The 20,684-nt window shown below is 55.1% G+C and overlaps 2 protein-coding genes across 21 annotated transcripts in view; one reads left to right on the top strand and one right to left on the bottom strand.

The window, feature by feature from the left end:
• CDC42BPA (CDC42 binding protein kinase alpha) overlaps positions 1–10,593 on the top strand; it is a 326,271-nt gene extending 315,678 nt beyond the window's left edge. For 11 of the 16 annotated variants that reach the window (XM_073801177.1, XM_073801158.1, XM_019920354.3 and 8 more), the window contains 3 exons: positions 532–649; positions 5,560–5,717; positions 6,152–10,593. In XM_073801177.1, the coding sequence (XP_073657278.1) occupies positions 532–649; positions 5,560–5,717; positions 6,152–6,283 (408 nt within the window). In that variant the 3' untranslated portion in view covers positions 6,284–10,593. Of the gene's footprint in view, positions 1–531; positions 650–5,559; positions 5,718–6,151 lie in introns of those variants that run through there. The other 5 variants (XM_073801180.1, XM_073801195.1, XM_073801159.1 and 2 more) reach the window with 4 other exon arrangements.
• Positions 10,594–11,387: 794 nt separating this feature from the next.
• COQ8A (coenzyme Q8A) overlaps positions 11,388–20,684 on the bottom strand; it is a 50,063-nt gene continuing 40,766 nt past the window's right edge. For 4 of the 5 annotated variants that reach the window (XM_073801213.1, XM_033851572.2, XM_073801219.1 and 1 more), the window contains 10 exons: positions 17,652–17,774; positions 15,721–15,806; positions 15,464–15,604; positions 14,893–14,974; positions 14,710–14,803; positions 14,275–14,416; positions 13,936–14,043; positions 13,736–13,801; positions 13,356–13,442; positions 11,388–12,536 (listed from right to left, as the gene is read on the bottom strand). In XM_073801213.1, coding sequence (XP_073657314.1) covers positions 12,249–12,536; positions 13,356–13,442; positions 13,736–13,801; positions 13,936–14,043; positions 14,275–14,416; positions 14,710–14,803; positions 14,893–14,974; positions 15,464–15,604; positions 15,721–15,806; positions 17,652–17,774 — 1,217 coding nt within the window. In that variant the 3' untranslated portion in view covers positions 11,388–12,248. The other variant, XM_073801218.1, reaches the window with a different exon arrangement.

Raw genomic sequence — 20,684 nt, 5'->3', positions numbered from 1 at the left:
TCTCTGTCCGTGAGGCAGGAAGGCTGCCTGGTGACTGGGATGGGAACGTGCAAATGGCACTTTCAGTATCAGGACGATAGAAGGTGTGCTTGAGAAGAATGTACTTTGAAGTGGCTTTCTTCTAAATGGGCTTATTCCGCTTTTGAATTATCCTAAGAAAATAAAAATCTCATATGTAGTAAAAGCTTTGTTTCAGTTATCTGCAGAGGTCCATGTAATTCTACATTTCACTGTCACTTCTAACCATGTAACTTTCACTTACTGCACTCACAACAACAAGAAAAAAATTGTTATCTGTTGGTAAGTATTTCAGTAAGTATAAAGATAAGCACTTATCTTTGGTTGGGGTGAGGGTTACCTCTGTTAGGGCTTTAGTACTTTTGTGGGCGGGAGGGATTATTCTGTTTCTTGTCCTGTATCACTCTGGTCAAGACAACTTTATTTCTTGAAATCAGGGTGAAAAAATAGACATCTCTGTAGAAAATCAGTTTCACTCTGGATGAAGAATTTTTCTTTCTCTTTTGATTTTAGAACCCTCGGCCTCAGGAAAGTCGGACAGCATTCAGTGGCTCGGTCAGTATTCCATCTATCACCAAATCCCGCCCTGAACCTGGTCGCTCCATGAGTGCCAGCAGTGGCCTGTCAGCAAGTAAGTGGCCCCAGCTGCAGGAAGCATTTCCATAGCAAGGTAGCAGCCGTGCATTATCGGTGGCCAGTGTCTCAGACCTGGCTGGGGAATGCCTAGGAGGCACAAGTGCAGCTGTTACAAAAATAGTCATAGAATCCTTTTAGAAGTTACAGTCCATGTGGGAGACAGACAAACAGTACTACAAATTGTGATGATAAATGCTCCGAAGGAGGGCTTCCCTGGTGGCACAGTGGTTGAGAGTCCGCCTGCCGATGCAGGGGACGCGGGTTCGTGCCCCGGTCCGGGAAGATCCCACATGCCACGGAGCTGCTAGGCCCGTGAGCCATGGCCGCTGAGCCTGTGCGTCTGGAGCCTGTGCTCCGCAACGGGAGAGGCCAAAACAGTGAGAGGCCCGCGTACCGCAAAAAAAAAAAAAAAAAAAAAATGCTCCGAAGGAAATAAACAGGGGACAGTAATAGAGAGTAACAGGCAGTAGCTGTTGAGGATGAATACACACTTAGAATAATTAGCAAGGTCACGTGCCCGCCCTGGGGTTGAAGTCACATTGACTCATGTTTGATTAACTGAAAGGAGGCCCAGTGGCCACCTGGTAGTGGGCAGGGAGTGACAGAGTAAAGCTCAAGAGGTAGGCAGGGGTCCGATCAAGCAGGGACTTGGGGACCAACATAAGACATTTTTTATTTTTTTAAAAACACAGTGGGAAACCTCTGAAGAGTTTTAAGTAGGCAAGGACCATTATCCAAGGGCAAGACTGTTCTTGGCCAACAGCTGCTTTTCTGTCACTTTCTCAGAAGTAACCTGGTATTGGCTTCGATCAGACAGAGTGGGGCGAGTGCGCCCAAGCACATGCAGGCCCAGGGTGGACCCGGGGTAACGCTAACGAAGCCTCCCTCGCTTCCCTGCAGCTGAGCTCTGAGAAGAACAGCCGGTAGTAACTCCACCTCACATTTCAGAGTCATTCAGTCAGAAGCGTATCCGTTGCCTTGTATTCTTGAATGTGAGACATTCGAGTCAGGCCTCCCGGTGCAGACTGAGTGTCCTCCTTCACGCACTGTTCATGCTGAGGACGCCGGTATCAGCACCCGGCTTGTGCCCAGCTCTTGGTTTTAGGCTCTGGCAACACAGAAGTGAAGGGTGCTGGAATACCATTTGTTCTCTTGCTGTGGAACAAATTACCCCAAAATTTACAAGCTTAAAAGAGCAAACGTGGGCTTCCCCGGTGGCGCAGTGGTTGAGCGTCCGCCTGCCGATGCAGGGGACAAGGGTTCGTGCCCCGGTCCGGGAGGATCCCACATGCCGCGGAGCAACTAGGCCTGTGAGCCACAACTACTGAGCCTGCGCATCCGGAGCCTGTGCTCCGCAACGGGAGAGGCCGCAACAGTGAAAGGCCCGCGTACCGAAAAGAAAAAACAAAAGAGCAGACGTCTATTATCTCTCACAGTTTCTGAGGGTCAGGAGTCTGGGAGCTTAGCTGGACAGTCCTGGCTCAGGGCCTCTCAGGAGGCTGCAGTCAGGCTGTCTGCTAGGGCTGCCATCAACTCCGAGCTCAACTGGGACTAGAGAAGCCACTTCCCAGCTCACCCACATGGTTGTTGGCAGGCCTCTGTTCCTCACCAGCGTGGGCCTGAGTGTCCTGGTGACATGGCCTCTGGCTTCCCACAGAGCAAGTGACCTGAGACAGAGAGACCGAGCAGCGGTCTCAGAAGGGACATGCCATCGCTTCTGCAGAGTGCTGGTGATCACACAGACCACCCCTGGAACCATGGGAGGGACCCTGCCCCGGGCCTGCAAACCAAGGACAGGCGCCTGCTGCAGAGACTGGCTGCAGACGTACAGAGCACGTTCAAGGAGTTTTCAGTCGACAGGCAGAAGTTGAAGGGCACATCTTGTGACTTTCTTGCCGTCATCTCCCAAAGTCATCTCTACGCTGTGTGTAGCCTTGATTACAATGAAAATATCTAGCCAATTGGAAAAATGGCAACCATTTTATGAATTATCTTTTTACTAATGGTAGCTCGATAAGATAGTAGATTTACTATAACTAACCAGAAGTTACCAACACTTGAGATGCGAAGAAAGTATCACAATATTAATAGTTAAGTTCATAATCCCTTACCCAAAACTCTCAGAGCCAGAAACCTGTTTTCAGAATTCAGATTTTTTTTTATATATATTTTAGAAGGGAATCTACCATATATTATATTACATTCCAAGCAAGATCTAAGACAGCACCTACAAACAATATTTATAGAGCAAAATTTATGACTAGTCACACTATGAATATATAAATAAATGTACTATTTTTAAGTGAAGTCTGTAATCAGCCTCCAGCCAGTTCAGATTAAGTCTGCCACCACATGAATTGACGTCAAACTCACGAAAAAAGTTTTGGTTTTTCAGGGCTTTGGGATTTGTGGAATTGCAGGTAAGGATAGGACCTGTGATACAGAGATTTAAAGGGCTGAGTGGCCATCTCCTTAGGAGCGCTGAAGTGAGGGTCCACTGTCACTGTTGACCATATGCAAGCTACAGACTGGAGCCAGCTCCAGGTCCCTGTCAAGGCCTTTAATGCAATAATCAGGCGTGGCCTTCCTGAGATTCTTGGTACCAAGCTGTTTGTGTAGAGGTTAAGAGGAAGACCAGCCCAGGAATTCCAAGGGGCATCTGCTCGTTAGAGTGCTTCTCGCTGGCTTCAAGAGTAGCCCAGCTCACGTAAAGAATTTCCAGAAGGGCAGCCTGCCAAGAGAGACACAAGAAGAAACGGGGTTCCGTGTTGTCAACCTCCAGAACCAGAAGCACAGGCTCTTCCAGGGCCAGACTTGCGGTGGCTTCCTGACTGAAGTCAAGTGAACACAGAGCTTTCCACTGTGACTACCCGCTCCTGTCAGTGACAGGCTCACTGGGGAGCCTGCAGACCCTCCTAGAGGTCATGTAGAGTTAGACACCGTCACTCCAAGAGATCTGGGGCCCAACCCCCTGAATCACCATCTAGAACTCTTTGGAAGAGACCCTGCCTGAGTTGGGACCACAGTTTTCAGATTGTCCCCCTTTGCTGTTCAATCAAAACAGCCCATCTCAGTTTTTTAAGATTAGGGTGGTTGAGTGTAATTTTTCTCTGAAAGGAACATTCCCAAAGTTAAAAAAGAAAGAAAAGAAAAGAAAAAAAGTGTAAATCACAGAGGTGGATTAATTTCTCCATTCTATAAACGATCACTAGGACAGAGGAAAAGAGCCCAGTAAGTGTGTACTAAGCTCTGGGCAGCCCCCTCACACACCTTCCGTCTCACGTTTCATTCTCCATGTATTGAGCGCTCAGTTCCCACAAAAATCCCATAAGATAGAATTTATTTTCTTATTTACAAATGAAGAAAACTGAGACTTAGATAAAGTAACTTGCTTAAGGTCACACAGGTTAGTAAGCAGAGCAGCAGAACTCTCTGGCATTTTGGGTTTTTTATTCAGAGCGACAAAATTTTAAAAATAGTAACTTATATTACAGCTTTTGTTAAATTGAGCACTAAACTAGGCATGGAATTCAAAGAGAAGTTATACAAAGTGATTTATGCCTTCAATTAGGTTGTAATCTAATCCACAGCAAAAAAGTAAAGAGTACATAGCCAGAGAGACACATCCACAAATGAAAACCAGTCTATGTCTGGTGACAGACGGCTTAGAAATTGGGTGGAGTGTTGGAAGTAAGAGTAAGTCAGTGGTTCTCAGCCTGAGATGCATTCTAGAATCATCAGAAGGGCTTTTAAAAGTTAAGTCAGAAATTCTGTTATTATTGGTCTGGGACGGGGCCCAGGCACTGGTATTTTTAAAGCTCCGTAATATAATATGCAGCATACAACCAGTGTTGGTAACGTCTGCAATAAGTAAGTTATGGTGACACAGCTGAGGGGCTCAGGAAACAAACCGAAACTAGAAGGAAGCTGGGGGAGATCACCAAGGACAGGGCTTCAGCAGGCAGGCTTCACAGTCTATACCTCGCAGTTGTGGTAAAACCTCAACGCAGTCTCACAGTCTTTTTTGACCAGTGATCTTAATATTGCAGCTCAGCAAGATTAAAACATTTTCCAGTAAAAATTAAAGAATAGTAGGGAATGCTAAGAGTTTTAAACAGGTACTCACAATACCCCAATATTTCTAAGATTTTTTTGGGCATGGTGCCAGTCCTCCTTTGATGTACCCCAACTCTAAGATCAAAATAGAGTGTGATTTTAAAGAAACTCACCTCATTTTTGTATCTCAGGCTTTTTGCCCTGTGGAATGAAAATGCTTCTCTTTTGTTCGTTTGTGTTTTTTATGAAAATCCTCTACAAGTTAAGTGACAGTTATGCATCATCAGGTGGCATGGTCTTCGCTTCTGGGAACTGTTCTGTTCTGCTTCATCGTTCAGCACATGTGTTTTGAGCACCTGCTGCATACCCAGTCCTGCACCGGGTCCTGCAGAGGCAAAGACCGTCCTTCTATTAAAAGAATGGCAAGGCACATAATTACAGCATAGGATCCGAATGCTCTGAAAGAGGTGATAGGAAGTGCTGTAGGTGCTCCAGGGAGTAGGAAAGAAAACTCACTAAGGCAGTAGCACATGGGTGGAGACTGGAAGGATTGATCCTGTGGAATTGTCTAGCAAGCAGGGCAGCCTGGGCACAGCCAGTGAGAGCAGAGGCCAGCGGCCTGGTGAGTGCTGCCCGCTCACCCAGCAGCCCTGGCGGCTGGGCTCCGAGGTGGGCTTGGGTGTCAGGGTAACGCAGCTGGACCCACTGTCCATCAGTAAAGGGCTGTAAGCGGGAGGATGACCCCAGGGCAGCGGGAAGGATGGCTCGTCACCTCAGCAGTCTGTGCACTTTCTAGAGGATCGTTCCCTTCTGCACGTGTAAAGTTTCACCTGAACGATGTGCTTGTAGGGTCATCCGCACAGAACGGCAGTGCATTGAAGAGAGAATTCTCTGGAGGAAGCTACAGTGCAAAGCGGCAGCCCATGCCCTCTCCGTCAGAGGGCTCGCTGTCCTCGGGAGGCCTGGACCAAGGAAGTGACGCCCCGGCGAGGGACTACGACGCAGAGGTGAGTACCGCGTGGGCAGTACCTCTGTCTGGGGACAGGGGTTTGGAGAAGTCCCGAACGAGAAAAGGCGAGTGCGTTTCCCAAAGCCGGTCCACCGCCTTAAGCCTGGCCTCCGCTGCCGCAGGGATCAGCCACTCACTGCGGCGGGGGTGGCGGAGCCAGTCACTTGGGTTGCAAACTGCAGTTTCCCTGGAGGTGTTCAGACTTCTAATAGCTTCTGTATGAAAATGGCCTACGTTTCTAAAGACCTGCAGAAGGGCCTATGAGCGTTTGTTATCTTCTGTGCCTCTCACTCAGCTCAGAAAAGGGGCTTTCTACCGACAGGAGAGAAGTCACGTCAGTTCATTGGCCAGGGTGGCTGGAGGGGAGCCGTGGTGGCCTGAGCCCCTCCCGCCCCTCTGCTGCTCCCTGACGTCTTCCTCTGGGCCTCACAGGACTCTGATTCTCCGAGGCATTCCACGGCTTCCAACAGTTCCAACCTGAGCAGCCCTCCCAGCCCGGTGTCGCCCCGGAAGACCAAGAGCCTCTCCCTGGAGAGCACCGACCGCGGGAGCTGGGACCCATGAGTGGCCTCTGCTCTCAGACCAGACGCCGGAGCAGCGGCCGCTCTGGGCTCCCTCCCCTCACTCCCCCTGTGCTCTCACTGTCATCTCCCACCACCCCTGCCTGGAAGCGCCAGGGCCGCAGCAGTAGCAGGCGGGGACTCAGGAATTCTGCCTCTAGGACTCACATCCACGCACCCCTCGACTGAACAGCAACAGCCGTAAAGGCAGACTTTCATTGAGCAGCTCAGATGAATACCGATTTCATTTCATACCCTTAGCGTTGCTTTCCAGAATATTTCCCCCCTCCCCTGAAAGGTAGCTTAAGTAGGCAGATTACACAAATGTAAGCGATAAGAATAAGATTAGACAGCCATTGTTTTCACAGTAGAGCCTCGTAGCCCTGAGACAGCACGTGGGGCTCGCCAGTGGGCCCCGGGCACGCCATGCCCTTCAGCACCACAGTGAATGTCGACCTGATCGTTGCCAGTAAATCCCTGTTCACTAAAGCGATGCATATTTTACTACAAAATAGAGTTTAACTAAATACACAAATGTAGAGGTTAAATACTGACTGTATATAATAAAAAGAAGCATCTTGTATTCAACAAAAGATGGATGCATATATGAGACAGAGATCATTTAATTTAAAGAAATGTATTGTTTCTTGTCTGTTTTCCACCTAAGTAATCAAAGGGTAGAAAGGCCTCCAGCTGACGTTTACAGGAGGAGAGGGAGAGGAGTGAGAATTCCCCTTAGTGCCATTCCTCACCCTGGTCGCAGTCACCTGGGAGCTTTAGGGAATGTTCCAAGGCTTTGGTTTCATCGGTTTAGAGTGTGACCTGGAAACCAGACTTTTAACATTTGAAGCCTCTTCAGCAGCATCATTTAAAGGCATATTTACTTCTATCCAAGACATTTCTTTTTCTAGCAGTAGAATTTGAACCACACTTCTCATTTATTACTATATTTTGGTATCTTCTGCTGATGAATGTAGAAATGCAGTTTTGTCACCTTCTGGATCCCTTCCACCTGAAAGGACACAAGGAATGTCGTAGTTTCTGAAGGTCCATAAAAGGGTTCATAAAAGTGCTTTTTCTCCTTGGCGAAACCCCTTACTCCCTGAGTGGCAGTGAGGCGTCTGGCCCCCAGCTGCGCCAGCTTCTCAGGGAGGGGTCTGTTTTGAGGGGGGTGTGAGCTTCCTCAGATAAGCCTGGGAAAGGGGGTTTAGTTACCAAATAATGTAAAACCTCAAACGCAAGGACTTGACCAGCCTTAACCAAATACTCTTTCCCGCAAGCAGTGGGAAATGGACGCGCTCAGCCTGGGCGCGGGCAGGAAGTCAGCCCAGCATGGCCACCTTGACTGCTGAAGCTTTTCCTCCCTCGGTTGCTGTGTTGTGTTGTTAGTCACATTCCCATTTGGACTCCCGCTGTTTTAATTACCACAAGGAAATGAGATGCAGGACCAGGACCTTATGTCTCCAGAGTCATTTCACCGGTTAAGCACATGAGTAGAGAAAGAGATAGAAATAAAAACATTTCATGGAAGTAAAGAGAATCTGCCTCTCTTTTACTTTTTCATCTAAATTTCTCTGAGAAATAGAAACAGATTTTCTGCTCCCTTCTTTAAAATTCAGCTAAAATGGAAGAATTTTCCTGCAGTTGCTTGTCTGAATCGCAGTGTTTGAGCACCGTCATTTCACCCCTGGCCCCGATTTCACACCTTTCTCCTCAGCAGCAGCTGTGCCGGCCTTCCCCACCACAAGCCACAGGGAGCTATACTGTTTGCACTGACGCCACTCTCTGGAACAGGTTACTGAGGTTCAGTGAGGGAAGAAAGGATCCCGTTTGGAGATTATATTATAAAATGTTACAACAGAGAATTTTAAAATAATAACAGTTTTGACATTTGAACTTGGTGCTTGCTCAAATTTGATTGTTTTACTTTGGATGGGCATAAATTACTGCACAATTCTAACCTAAATCCTTTGCTTTTGGAAAAGTGTCATGTAAAAATACTTTGGTGCATTCAGATAGCAAGAGTGAGACCTTGAGTCTGGCTATGGCCAGGACTCCGGTAGCTCCGTAAGCTTGACACTTCTCGGGAGAGGAGGGAACCGGCCAGCCAGGTGCCAAGTGCACGTGGCCCGCTCTCCTCCAGACCCTCCCTCCCCCTGTTTTCCTTTCCCCTCGCGTCTTCCTGCCTCCCTTTTCTCCCCCGAGGAGGCAGACCAGGCTGAGATTCACAGGACTCCACACGAAGCCATTAGTTTATGGCTTTGACAACCAAGTTTCTGCTGCCTGTAGGTGCTTATTTTTTTAAAAGATGCTTTTAGGATCAAAATATAACCATACCTGAAGTCTGGGCTCCACTATGATGAGTCATACCCTGCAGCCCCCCCAACAGGGCAGATGAGAGAAGGGCTTGTCTTGGCCACTGGGCTCACTGGGAGGTGTAATATTAACCCAGTGGATTATACTCCAGTAATCTGAAATGGTCTTACCAGTGGTGAGAGAGCAGTCCCAAATATGATTAGCTTCCAATAGTAGAACTTTGGGGGAGAAACACTGCCAAGGGTAGTAGTTTGGGAGGTATTTTCCCAAGATAATGATCATTCTACTGGGCTTATCCCCATTCTTAAATATGAAGCAGTTACCTTCAGAAGCTTCTTGAGAATGATTTGGAAAGATGGGGAATTGGGTTCTAGAGAAACAGAAAACGTAATGATCATCGAAAGGGATCATTGAAAGATCATGGAACAGATGTGATGTTGCTGTCTGAAGTTATCCTTTGTTTTCGTGCAGGACATTCAAAGAATGTATGTGGCAGCAGGAACTCATTTCTCTTCTCAGTAGAAAGTAAAAATAAGTGAAGAGGCATTTCTGGCATAGTCTAGATGTGTTGGTATTTGGTGCTATCTTTGTTCAGCCAATTTGTTGTCTGCTCTTGAATTCTGACTACTTTAATCTGCTCGTGCTTTGGGTGTATAAAATTACATATATATATATATATATATATATATATTTCTTTTGCCAAAAACAAAAGCCTTCCTCCTTGTCAAATGATTGCTAAAGCAAATTTCACTTCTTTAGTTATGTGCGTACACACACACACGCACACACCCATCCCTACACTTAGTGATTTATCTTCCTTCCCAGGGAGCACAGTTTTAAGGCTATGAAATACAATTAAAAAGGGCCCATCTACTGAGTTTTCCAAGCAATTCTTGTACCCAGGTTTCAGGGAAGAATCTGAAATTCCTGTTACGTTTACAGCAACAACCTGCCATTCCCCAGCTGCCTCTCAGCCCCTCTGTCTGCCTTCCATATGGTTAGGATCCTGTCATTTTGCTACTCAGTGGCCGCATCTACTTCTGCGAAAGACCAGTTGCATTTCTATGGACTCTCAGGTATCATTAAAGAAAATCCAGAGTAGGAGTGGGTGGACATCCCTAACCCCCAGGTACAGCAGGGCCGTTTGCTGGCCTTTGGCCATGAACACTGTAGTCTCCCAGCTGCACAGAGCTTTGTAAAGCTCAGCGTCCACCCTCTGGACAGAGGGGCACTCTCGGCAGCGGCCAGACTTCGCCACTGCCCCGGTCCGCTGGGCAAAACAGGGAAGTAACTGGGCGCCTTGCTCCCCACCTCTCGGTGGCCCAGTCCCTGCATTCGCTAGATAAGCCACTTGGCATTTCGTTGGGCCCACGTTAAAACCTCTTTGCTTGTGATGACTTGATCATGCAAGTCCAGTGTCCTCTGCAGAGTCCTGCGCCATTAGAGGGCCTCGCTTCAGCTGGTGTTTTGTTTCAGCGCTGGCCGGTAGGCCGGCGCCCCTCTCCCTTCCCAGGGACAACCGTTACACACAGACACCATTGCATTTATGGGGGGAAATTGATGAAAACAAGTCAGCCTTGAAATTTCATGAAAACAAAATGACCTGCCTTTTTATTTGATAGTGTAATACCATTTGTTTTATAAATTTTTTAGGGTTTTTTTTTCTCATTGTAATATTATTGTACAGTTTTGCATGGCCTGGGTGTAATCATTTTTCTGTTTAGAATATAATGCTGACAAATAAGTGTGTATGGAAGGGGAAAAGATACTGCTTTGGCCTCTCATCACTCATTTCATTTTGTTTGGTTTTATCCCCTCATTGTCTTAGGGAACTTTATGAGATTCTCTGCTACCAAACAATGGTGTGGATTCTTTTGCACAGAGATATTTAAGGTGGGACAGTCAAAATGTAACAGAAGATGCCTCGCCGATATTTTACGTTGGTATCACTTAATATTAACCAGACTCTGATGTATTGCAATAAAACAGGGAACTGTTCGAATTGAGTATTTTGTCTTCTTTTCCCTGATTAAAAAGTCTGAGGAATGGAGCAAAGGTGACTGACTCTTTTTGTCTCGTTTGACCCCCATTTCTGCCCGTCCCTCTCCTCATCCAGCTTCCTCGTTACACTAGAAGGACGTGGGGTTAGTTTAATCTAGGACTTTCTTAGTCCCTTCCATAGCTCAGGCGGCATAGTGTTCCATTCCCTTGAAGCTTTCAACTCCCCTCTTCTGGACCTCCCTGCCGATGCCAGCGCTGACTGTAAACGGGGCAGCCCTTTGATCTTCCATCTTCCTCCTGCAGAGAAGCAGCAGACACTTCCCACGACTTGTGCTGGGACGTTTGAACGTTCAAAACGCCCCCGTGACCGAGGAGTGAAGTTTTTTGCCCCAGGAAAGTGCGCCTCAGCTGCGCTTGATCCCTGACCCAGGCGTCACTGCCGCTCAAGCCAGGCCCTCGCCCTGCCGGCTGGTGGCCACCTTTGCCCGCGGTTGCCAGCACCATGTCATACAGCCTCTGGTGCAGCTGTGGCTTCTCCGCCTCTGCGCAGTGGGGCCTGGGAAGCTGCTGCGGCAGGGACCTGGCAGCTGTGCCGTCCCCTCCCCGCACCCTTTCTCCGATGAGGAATGTGGGCTGAGCCTTCCGGGTTCAGGCACCAAGAGCCTCACGCTGGGAACAGGGGCAAACCTTGCAGAAGCGTCTGGAGGCGCGAAAGGCTGTGATGCTGACCTCGGGGTCCTCACCATCAGCTCAGAATCGTTTACAAGTGAAAGAAAGAATTAATGCCACAATGCTAGCATTTTTTTTTTAATTGAAACAAGTAAATCAGACAATTACAAGAATTGTACAGAGGTTAACAGCCTGAAACGACCCCTTGGGTCCAAGCAGATGACACGTGCACATCACCTTCCACAAAAGGCCCAGGCGCCGGAGCGGGAAGAAGGGCCCACACACACCCAGAGAGCACGCGGCTTTCTCTCCCCTTCTGGGGCTCCTGCCCCTCCCCACAGGAGGCAGCAGTTCTCTGGAAACCTCTGCTTGTCCAAAAAAGCCTCTAGGAACCAGCCAGAGAGCAGGTGTGGGTGGACCTCGCTTGGAGAAGTAGTGCTTGTCGGCACTGCTCAGATCAGCACTTCTCCCAGGTGCAGATCCAAGCTGGAGAGGAAAAGGCAGAAAACACAAATCTCATTCTAGAAACACACACACACAAACCTTGTATTACACACTCCATAAAATCCAAAAAGGCTTTTCTGTTTTGTTTTTGGTTTTTTTTTTTGGTGGCAGGGATTCAAAGGGAGAACTCTCATCTTCTTCTGGTTACCATTCACATTAGCAAAAAGCCCTGTTACAAAAAGGAAAAGGAAATAAAATCGTCTTTTTATCGAGAGTCATTTCAGAGGATGAGTAAACAATAAGCAGATTCTGCCAGACAGCAGTGGGGCTGCACTGCCGTGCTGGCGCCTCTCGCCCCACACCCACTCAGCGATGAGAACCGTGTATAAGTGCTGGCCACGGGCTCTGAGCAGCGGCCCCCCCACCAGCGCGGCCCCCTCTCACTGGGTGAAGCTTAAACGGAGCGTGGGTACCACCGGCTTCCTACTAGTTTTAGCGGCAGGAGGACGGAGGGTCCCGCCTAACGGCCGGGCCCGCGGCTACTGCTGCTCGGCCTGCCTCCTGCGGTAGTTGCTGTAGGCCTCCTCGAACATGGCCTTGCAGGGGAACCGGGCCTTCAGCTTGGAGCAGATGAGGAAGGAGCCCCCCATCTTCCTGTGCAGCGAGTAGGTCTCCTCGGGCGGCGGGACGAGCCGGTGCTTCAGCATGACGGGGATCAGGTTGTGGATCTTCTCGGTGGTGCTCTGGGTGCCAAAGTCAAAGGGCTCCTCCGAGGCAAAGGCCTCCCCCAGGATAAGGATGGCATCCAAGTGGGCATCTTCCATGGCCTGGAGGGAGGTGAATGGAGGCAAGATCAAAGAGCCCTCACCAGCCCAGGGCTCCCATCACGGGGCCCAGACTGACTGCTCGCTGAGGAGTGGGCCAGGTAGGTGAGTGTTTCAACCAGACTGAAGAACGTTAACCAGGGTGTAAACTCAAACCAACAGGGGCCAGGAGAACATCATTCATGTGTGAACTGGGCTCCGTGGAAGAAGAAAGGAAGTGGCGGGGTCTGCGGCCGAAACACCTGTCATTCCCAAAAGAACAGTCTATAGGCCTGAGCTGACCTGAGCCTCTGCACTCCTCTTGGTGGTAGACCTGAGACCACCTGTGTGTCTGCAACCCTTCCCCACTGTCATCAGGAGAGGAAAGTGCTGCTTTCTGAGTGGGTTCTGGGTGACAGGAACACAGGTGGTCGCCCCTTCACGTAAAGGGCTGCTACGATTACTTCCAGCGCTCCCCTCACCCCTTCCCTGGTGAGGCCTGAGCAAGTGAGGGCTGTGCTTTGCCATCCCATCTGCCCACCCGGGCCCCGAGCGCCAACACGATGACTGGGATCTCGAATGGGCTGGAGTGGGGCATAAAACAAGAGCTTGGTGGCCAGTCCCCTGGCATTCTGAGGCCCTCAGCCCAGGGGCTGGGGCGGGGCCGGCCCAGGGGCCCTGTGGAGACCCTCGAGAGCAGCTGTCACTTCTGATCTCATTTGTAAACTGAGATTCCCTTCAGATTTCAAGGGAAAAGCAGTCCATGGCCCGGGGCTGAGTCTGGCTCAGCAGGCCTTGTGCGTCTCCAGAGTCACGGGGCGGGGGGTGGGGTGCGGAGCTCACCTTGACCTCGTAGCCGGTGAGGAACTTCATCTCGATGGACTTCTTCAGCACGGCCTCCCTGTCCCGGTCAGCAGCAGCCCTGATGATCTGGGCAGAGGTGCAGAGGGGACCGTGGGCAGCACGCAGAGGGGAGCTCCTGGGGGTCCAGGGAGCCAGCACTGCCCCTCCCCACACAGGCCAGCTGCCGGCCCACCCACCTTTCCCCTTTACTCCCCTGAGCCCGAGGTGGCTGCGGCCTCATCCACGGGCACCAAATGCTGCGGACAGGCAGGGACATGAGGACAGAAGCCGGCCCGCCCGCCCGCCCACTCGAGTCCCAAGCATCCCATCTGAGCCCCAGGAGAGCACGGGCCAAGGCCAAGCTCTGCCTCCACCCCTACCTGGATGTAGAGGTCCGTGAAGGATCTGTCATATTCCCGAGTTGCCCCGAAGTCCAGAAGAGCCACCTGGGAACGGGCGATACCGGGGAGGGTTTGCCCCAGTGGAGCACGGGTTGGGGGGACAGGGCGGCAGAAGGCTGATCTCGGACCCTGCTCCAGCGGAGCTCAGGCTCCCTGTGGGAGCCCCACTGGGCACTCACCTTGTGCTGCTGAGGGTCATAAAAGAAGTTGGACCAGTTGGGGTCTGTCTGCATGAAGTGGAACTCGAACAGCTCCCTCAGGCACAGGACCAGGATGTTGTAGCAGATCTGGGGGCCGGGTGGGTCCTCGTCACCAGCACCGGGCCACCCGGTGGCCCCTGGATCTGGGCCGGGGAAGCTTGACTCCCATTTCCCTCCCCATCTTCCACCCCATCCTGCCTCACGCCCAGAGCTGACTTTGAGGCCAAGCGTACCACCAGGTGGGTACACGCAGCAGCCCTCCTGCCCGCTCTGCCCCGCAGTGGGGCCTCGGGGCTCCAGGCCCACCCTGTGACCCACCTCATTCCTGATCTCCTGGCTCAGCCCCTCGGCCTGGTCCAGGGGGAAGCCGGACACCAGCTCCGTGGTCAGCACATGGGGGCTGCAGAGCTCGTCCACAATCTCGGGCACGTAGAAGAAGGGGTGGTCCTTCAGCAGCTCCCTAGCAGAGGCGGGTGGGAGGTCACACCCGGGCCTCCTTGATCCCACCCAAGCAACACGCTGGGGCGACACACAGGACAGCAAGGGGCTGAGCCCCCCAGGCAGAGGAGGGCCCTGCCCCGAGCTGGGCGGGACACGGCCCCGGCCTCAGGCCCCAACCCCAGCCATCGCCCCTCAGAGCCGGGGGAGGTGGGCTGGGGGGGGGGGCCTTCAGCCCACAATGGGCTGCCCGAAGCCGCCCCTTCTGTCTTCCCAGCGGGAGCAACGGGCAAGGGCCCGAGGCTGGAGCCGCACCTGAACCTGCGGGCACAGGCGGCCTCTCGCTGGTAGTCACACTCGAGGGTCAGCTCCCGCCTCAGCACGTCGATCAGGTGCTCAGGGAACAGGCCTGGGCCAGGGAGGGGGGCGTCAGGGGGACGGGGGGCTCCCCGGGAGGCCCCCCCACAGGCCTGCCCTTGCCCAGCGGCAGCCTCAGACCTTCTGGAAGCATGTTGCTCATGTTCAGCACGGCCATGAGGTTGTTGACGTCACTGCTGATGCTCTGGGCCACGCCGGGGTACTGCAGGGGACAGAGGGGAGTCAGGCAGACAGACACAGCAGGGCCCCGCGGCGCCCCCGCCTCCCTGCCACCCACCAGCTGCCCAGCTGTGTCCCTCCAGGACCCCGCACCTCCGCAAGGCAGAGCCAAGACCCACCAGGGCTGCTGTGACCCCCGGGCCCACCGCGACCCTGCTCTCCACCGCCGACCACTCCCTCCCCCATCCCCATCCCTGCGGCTCAGGCCCCAGACAGTCACTTGTCCCCAGTCCCTGCTCCCCCCAAACCAAGCGTGCTGGGAGGCTGTCCTCCCTCCTACAGTCACTCACTTAGCAAATACTTCTCGGCACCCACCGCTGACCAGGTGCCGGGACAGAAGTGAAGAGACCCAGGCCCTGCCCTGGGCACGGGGACACACAGGGGACGTGGGGTGCAGAGGCCCCTCACTGCAGGGCCCGGCTCGGCCCTGTGCAGCCCCTGAGGGCACTGAGCCCACACCCCGGGTGCCCACCTGGATCTTCATGGCCACCTCGCGGCCGCCCTTCATGCGGGCCAGGTGCACCTGCCCGATAGAGGCGGCTGCAAAGGGCCGCTCCTCAAAGTACTCCAGCTTGTCCCGCCAGCTGGGGCCCAGGTCGTTGTTGAGAGTTTTCTGGAGGGAGAGGCCAGGGAGGGGCCATGAGCACCACCAGGGACACCCTGAGGGGCCCTCCCCAACCCCTCCCGCAGGGCTGCCAGCGCCTGGACGCTGGGCCGCACCGGCCTCACCGTCATCTGCTTCAGCGGCATGAAGTCTGCGCTCTGCCTGACCCGCTCGAAGATCTTGGCCAGATGGGGGTTGATGAAGGCGTCATCTGGAAGGCAGCAGAGCATTCAGAGCGGAAGGCTGACCCCTCGGAAGGAGGGTGCACAGGCCACCTCGATCAGCCCTGCCCAGCAAGGTCTCCCGGGGGGGAGGCCGAGGTACCGCTCTGCCCTTCACACGCTGAACCCAAGGTTCAGAGAAGACGAGGCACAGGCCCAACGCCACACAGCAGGCCCAGCCTCGGGTTCTCCCTGCTCCCGCGGAGCATTTCCCCATTGGCACACAGACCCTTGATACTGCGGACCAAGGCTCCAGAGGGGATGCAGGGACGCTGACCCGTGCACGCTCCTGGCCCGCCTCGGCCAACAACCAAATCCGAGACCCCCGCAGCCCGGCCCACAGCACCCCTCCCCAGCCGGGCACTGGGTACGTCTGTGCAGCTGGGGCCCTGCCGATGGCGTGCGGGGCAGCGTGTGCCGGGGCCTCTGAACTCACCCTCACCCAGGGACCTGAGGAGGTAGATTCCTTAGAAAGAGCAGGCGTAGCTTTTTATGATTATAAAAGAAAGACATTTAGGGAACAAAGCGTATTAAATGTTTCAAATACCCATAATCTACCTACAGAGAACTACTGATCTCTTTTTTCGTTTTGACCCTTTCCTATGCGTTTTTCCCTGACTGCAGTCACGCTGCCTGGAGACGCTCTGGTCGACTCCCCTCCTGCAGCCGTTTCTCACGAGCACTTGCCACGTCGTTGAATAGCTTTCTGAAATATTCTGTAACACACACAGAAGCTTCAACACGCAGCTCACTAGCCGGACAGCGGCTGACTTCAGTTTGTTTATTTGAGGCCAGAAAGAATCCTTCGATGAAGCCGCTCCTGCAGAGCCCTGACCGCCTCTCTGAGGCTCTCCGTCCTAGAGGTGGGGCTCACGCACGGAAGGGCTTCCGAGGGGCGCGTGCCACTCCAGAGTCCGCACCGGTACAGGCAGTGCCCGCGCCCACCTGCCTGGGTGGTTATTCCTGTCCTGCACTTGGCCACTTCAGTGAGTCCATCTGACTGCTTGTCGGGGGACTGGCTGTGCTCCCACCCAGGACAGCAGCCCCTCGGGTGCTCCTCCCTGGGAGGCACCATCAGAAGCCCGGAGGGCCCCCCGAACCCCAGCTCTGCTCTGGGGGCTGCAATGAGCCAGCCTCCAGCTCAGCCACCGCCGTCTCCCCCGGCCTTCCTTCCTCGGGGCCACACAGCCCATGCCTCGGTGTCACGCCACCACAGGCCCGTGAGCTCCCCAAACAGCACCCTCGGACCACCGCGGGGGGCACCAGGGGGCATCAGCCGGACTCTCCCAACTTTTGAGACGCCAGGACCTCTGGACATGTCAAAACACTCAGAAAGAAGCCAGAAAAACAACCGTGGGCTCCTATTTCAGACACTGTTTTTAAACATCCCAGGTGGGTTAACAGCCAAGCTTCAAACAAGAGAAGCCCGTGGGCAGGAAACCTCCCATCCCTTCCCCTCAGGGCCAGGTGCGGCGCCCCCCACTGCCCGCCCCCAGCTCCCCTCCCTACGCCGCCTCACCGCCCCCAGCTCCCCTCCCTACGCCGCCTCGCCGCCCCCAGCTCCCCTCCCTACGCCGCCTCACCGCCCCCAGCTCCCCTCCCTACGCCGCCTCGCCGCCCCCAGCTCCCCTCCCTACGCCGCCTCGCCGCCCCCAGCTCCCCTCCCTACGCCGCCTCGCCGCCCCCAGCTCCCCTCCCTACGCCGCCTCGCCGCCCCCAGCTCCCCTCCCTACGCCGCCTCGCCGCCCCCAGCTCCCCTCCCTACGCCGCCTCGCCGCCCCCAGCTCCCCTCCCTACGCCGCCTCGCCGCCCGCAGCCCGCGCAGCCGCACTCACCCTGGATGCTCAGCATCTGGCCCAGCTTGAGCGCCGCCCCGCGCACCTTGCACAGCGTCCGCACGATGCGCTCCGCGTTGGCCTCTGACAGGAAGGGGCTGGAATCCAGCACGGCCTTCTTCCCTGCAGAGGAGCGAAGTCACCATGGCCTCCCTCAGGCGGGGCTGCTGGGCCTGGGATCCCCCAGAGGCCCCTCCACCCGCCCCTGGTTGTGGGTCCAGGGACAATAACAAGACATCAGGGTTTAACACGTTTTGAGTGAGATGCAGTGAAGTCCCAGCACAGAGCTTGACACAAAGGGCTCAGTCAACGTCTTTCCTCCTCGGGGCCCACAAAACCGGCAACGCAACTTTAACCCCACATTTCACACCCACCTCCCAGATGCCGAGGAAGGCCCTCAGGGGCCACCCAGGTCTCCCCGGGCCCACCTCCAACCCCATCCCAACACACACACACACAGGCTCGCCCACGGGGCCTCTCCCTCCATATCAGTCCCTGCCAAGTCACTGTCCCTCGCCCCTCAGTGTGCGGGACAAAGGTCACCAGCACCGCTGGACTCTCTGCACAGTCACCTGGGGCCACTGGCTGCAGTGAGAGCGCAGTCCTCAAGGGAGGGGAGCTCAGGGTCAAGGACAGCCTCACCCGGCTGGTGCCAGCTGGCCTGGGGAGAACGCATAGGGACCTCAGGTGTGCAGACAACCTCCATTCAGCACAGTCGGGGGTGGGAGGGTGCAGGCTGGTGACTCAAGGTGATGAGGAGGGGGTGACCCAGTGGCAGTCGGTGCTTTTCCTGCCCTCTGTCCTGTGAGCCCAGTTAGATCAGGAACCCCCGAGGGCTGCCGCCCACAGAGCCTGGCACCTTCCTCAGCCAGCATCACCACGGGCCTGGCCCAGCGCTCGGAGTGGGTCTGAGCTGGGTCCCCAAGGCGCGAACACGGGAGGCGGCCGTCATGCCACTGCCCTCCGTCCGGGGCCGTGCCCAGCACGGCCTCTGATACACCAGGGTGGGTGGGCTGCAGGGGGATGCGAGACTGAAGGCCCACACCTGAGGCAGCTGTTAGGCCTGCGCGGGGCTAGGCTCACCCCAAGGTCCCGGACAGCAGGACAGGGTCCCGGGAAGGGGAGAGATCTCAGCTCCACAGGAAGCAGCCCAGCTGCCGGGGGTCAAGAAAGCTGTAGCCCCTGGGCAGGGCCACTCCAGGGTGTCTAGGCCAAGAAGGGTGCCCAGATCACCCCTCGCCTCGGGCCGCAGCAGGGACAGGCGGCCCTCTATGTCCGCTCTGCCCTCCCCAGCCCCTGGGCCCTGTGGGCCGGGACCTGAGACTGTATCCCTGAGGAGAGGTGGGCGGGGCAGAGACGCCACAGCCCCGGCAGGAGGAGGGAGATCTTCTCCCCTAGGGACACAGCAGCGCCCCCGAGATCCAGGGACGGCGCCCGGCCCTCTTGAGCTTCCCAGGCAGCCGCTCCTCACGGCTGGCCACTGTCCACAGGCTGGAGTCTGGGCCCCTGCCCGGGCAAGGCTGGTTCTGAAAACAAGCCGGGGGGAGCCGGGGGTGTTCAAGGGTGTGGTGGGCGCGTGCCCCCCTCAGGAGAGGCTTAGCCCCTGGGGAGGCCTGGGCCAGGCTGGTCGGTGCCCTCCAGGCCCAGGGGTTCCCGGGCCTGCTCAGGAAGCTAGAGCACGTCCCTCTGGGCCTGAGCCCCGTGTCCTGCTCTTGGGCCAGTGGCACCTAGGCCTCTTGACCCCCAACAAGGGCCACCGCCTCCCTGACAAAGGACACCAGCTGTAACCTTGGGGCCAGTATAGCTTCTTTCCTGCTTGGACGGGGCAGGACGGAGGGCAGCCAGTTTTGGGGGGGGGACGATGGGAGAGGTTGTTCCTGGGGAAGGCTGGCTTCTCACTTCCCAGAGTCTCAGCACCAACACTAAAAATACCCTCCCTAATCCTCTCTGCTCTCCCGTCCCTTCCAAGGACACACACATACTCAGGGGCCTGGAGGACAGGCTAGCACCTTCTCCGCAGAGGCCCCCATCCCCTCGAGAGGGTCCTGCAGGTGAAGCGGGGCCATCCAGGTGGCTGGCAGGGCCCCCTTCAGGGCCCCCAGGCTGTAGCTAGGGCCTCAGGGACCACAGCACAGCATGACAGCGGGGATCACTCAGGGTCCCCAGGGAAGGGGGGAGGAGGTGTCAAGTACCGGAATGAACTGATGTCCCCTGAATGGGCCAGGGGCAGGGGGCACTCAGCCCAGAACTTCAAGTAAACTTTGAGAAATCCACCAAGCAGATGGCTCTAGCAGGGCTGCTCTCAACAGCCCCCAGGACCCTGCTGAAGGGAAAGCGTCCTGCACCTGCCTAGCCGCCTCCCCCCGACACCTGGACAGGCCTGGGGGAGGGGACCGGGTAGGGGGAGGGCCTCCAGCTGCCCCCTGACCCCTCGTCAGAGCATCCTAAGCACGCCAGGTTTCAGAGCAGCCGGTCTGCAGAATGTTCTCCATGGAGTACCACCCACAGCCGGCCACCCAGACAAGGGGAACTGAGTGTTCTGACCTGACCCCGGGCTAACCCTGGGAGGCAGGGGACAGAGGAGTCACGATCTTCACCTCAGAGACAAAGCGTCTGAAGCTGGAGAGGTAATGGCCACCCCAGGTCACGAGGTGGGGGAATGGGGGGCCCATGGGGTCTGTTCCAGCAGCTCCCACGCCCCTCGACCACAGCCAAACGGGGAGCCCTGGGCACCTGACCTGGCCAGACCTGGGACCCCAGCGGCTCTGCAGAGCGGGGGCAGAGGCAGGGCCAAACCGGAGGCTCCTATCAGAAGAGGGAAGGTGTGCGGGCCCGGAGGAACCAGGACGGCTGGGTGAGCCAACGTGGGCCAGGACAGGAACAGAACAGCCTTCAGGCCTCAAACTCCAGGGCTGCCGTGAACACGGAACACAAGATGAAAGGTGCCCCTGGAGGCCAACCCTCGGGGAACGCAGGCGGGAGCTGGGAGCTGACAGGCCCAACTCTCAGGGCCCACCCTGCCCTCCCCATCAA

The sequence above is a fragment of the Tursiops truncatus genome, chromosome 1 (assembly GCF_011762595.2).
Source record: "Tursiops truncatus isolate mTurTru1 chromosome 1, mTurTru1.mat.Y, whole genome shotgun sequence".
In the NCBI taxonomy this organism is placed as follows: Eukaryota; Metazoa; Chordata; class Mammalia; order Artiodactyla; family Delphinidae; genus Tursiops; species Tursiops truncatus.
Note: the sequence above shows the minus strand (reverse complement) of the source record. Positions and strands in the feature narration are given on the sequence as shown.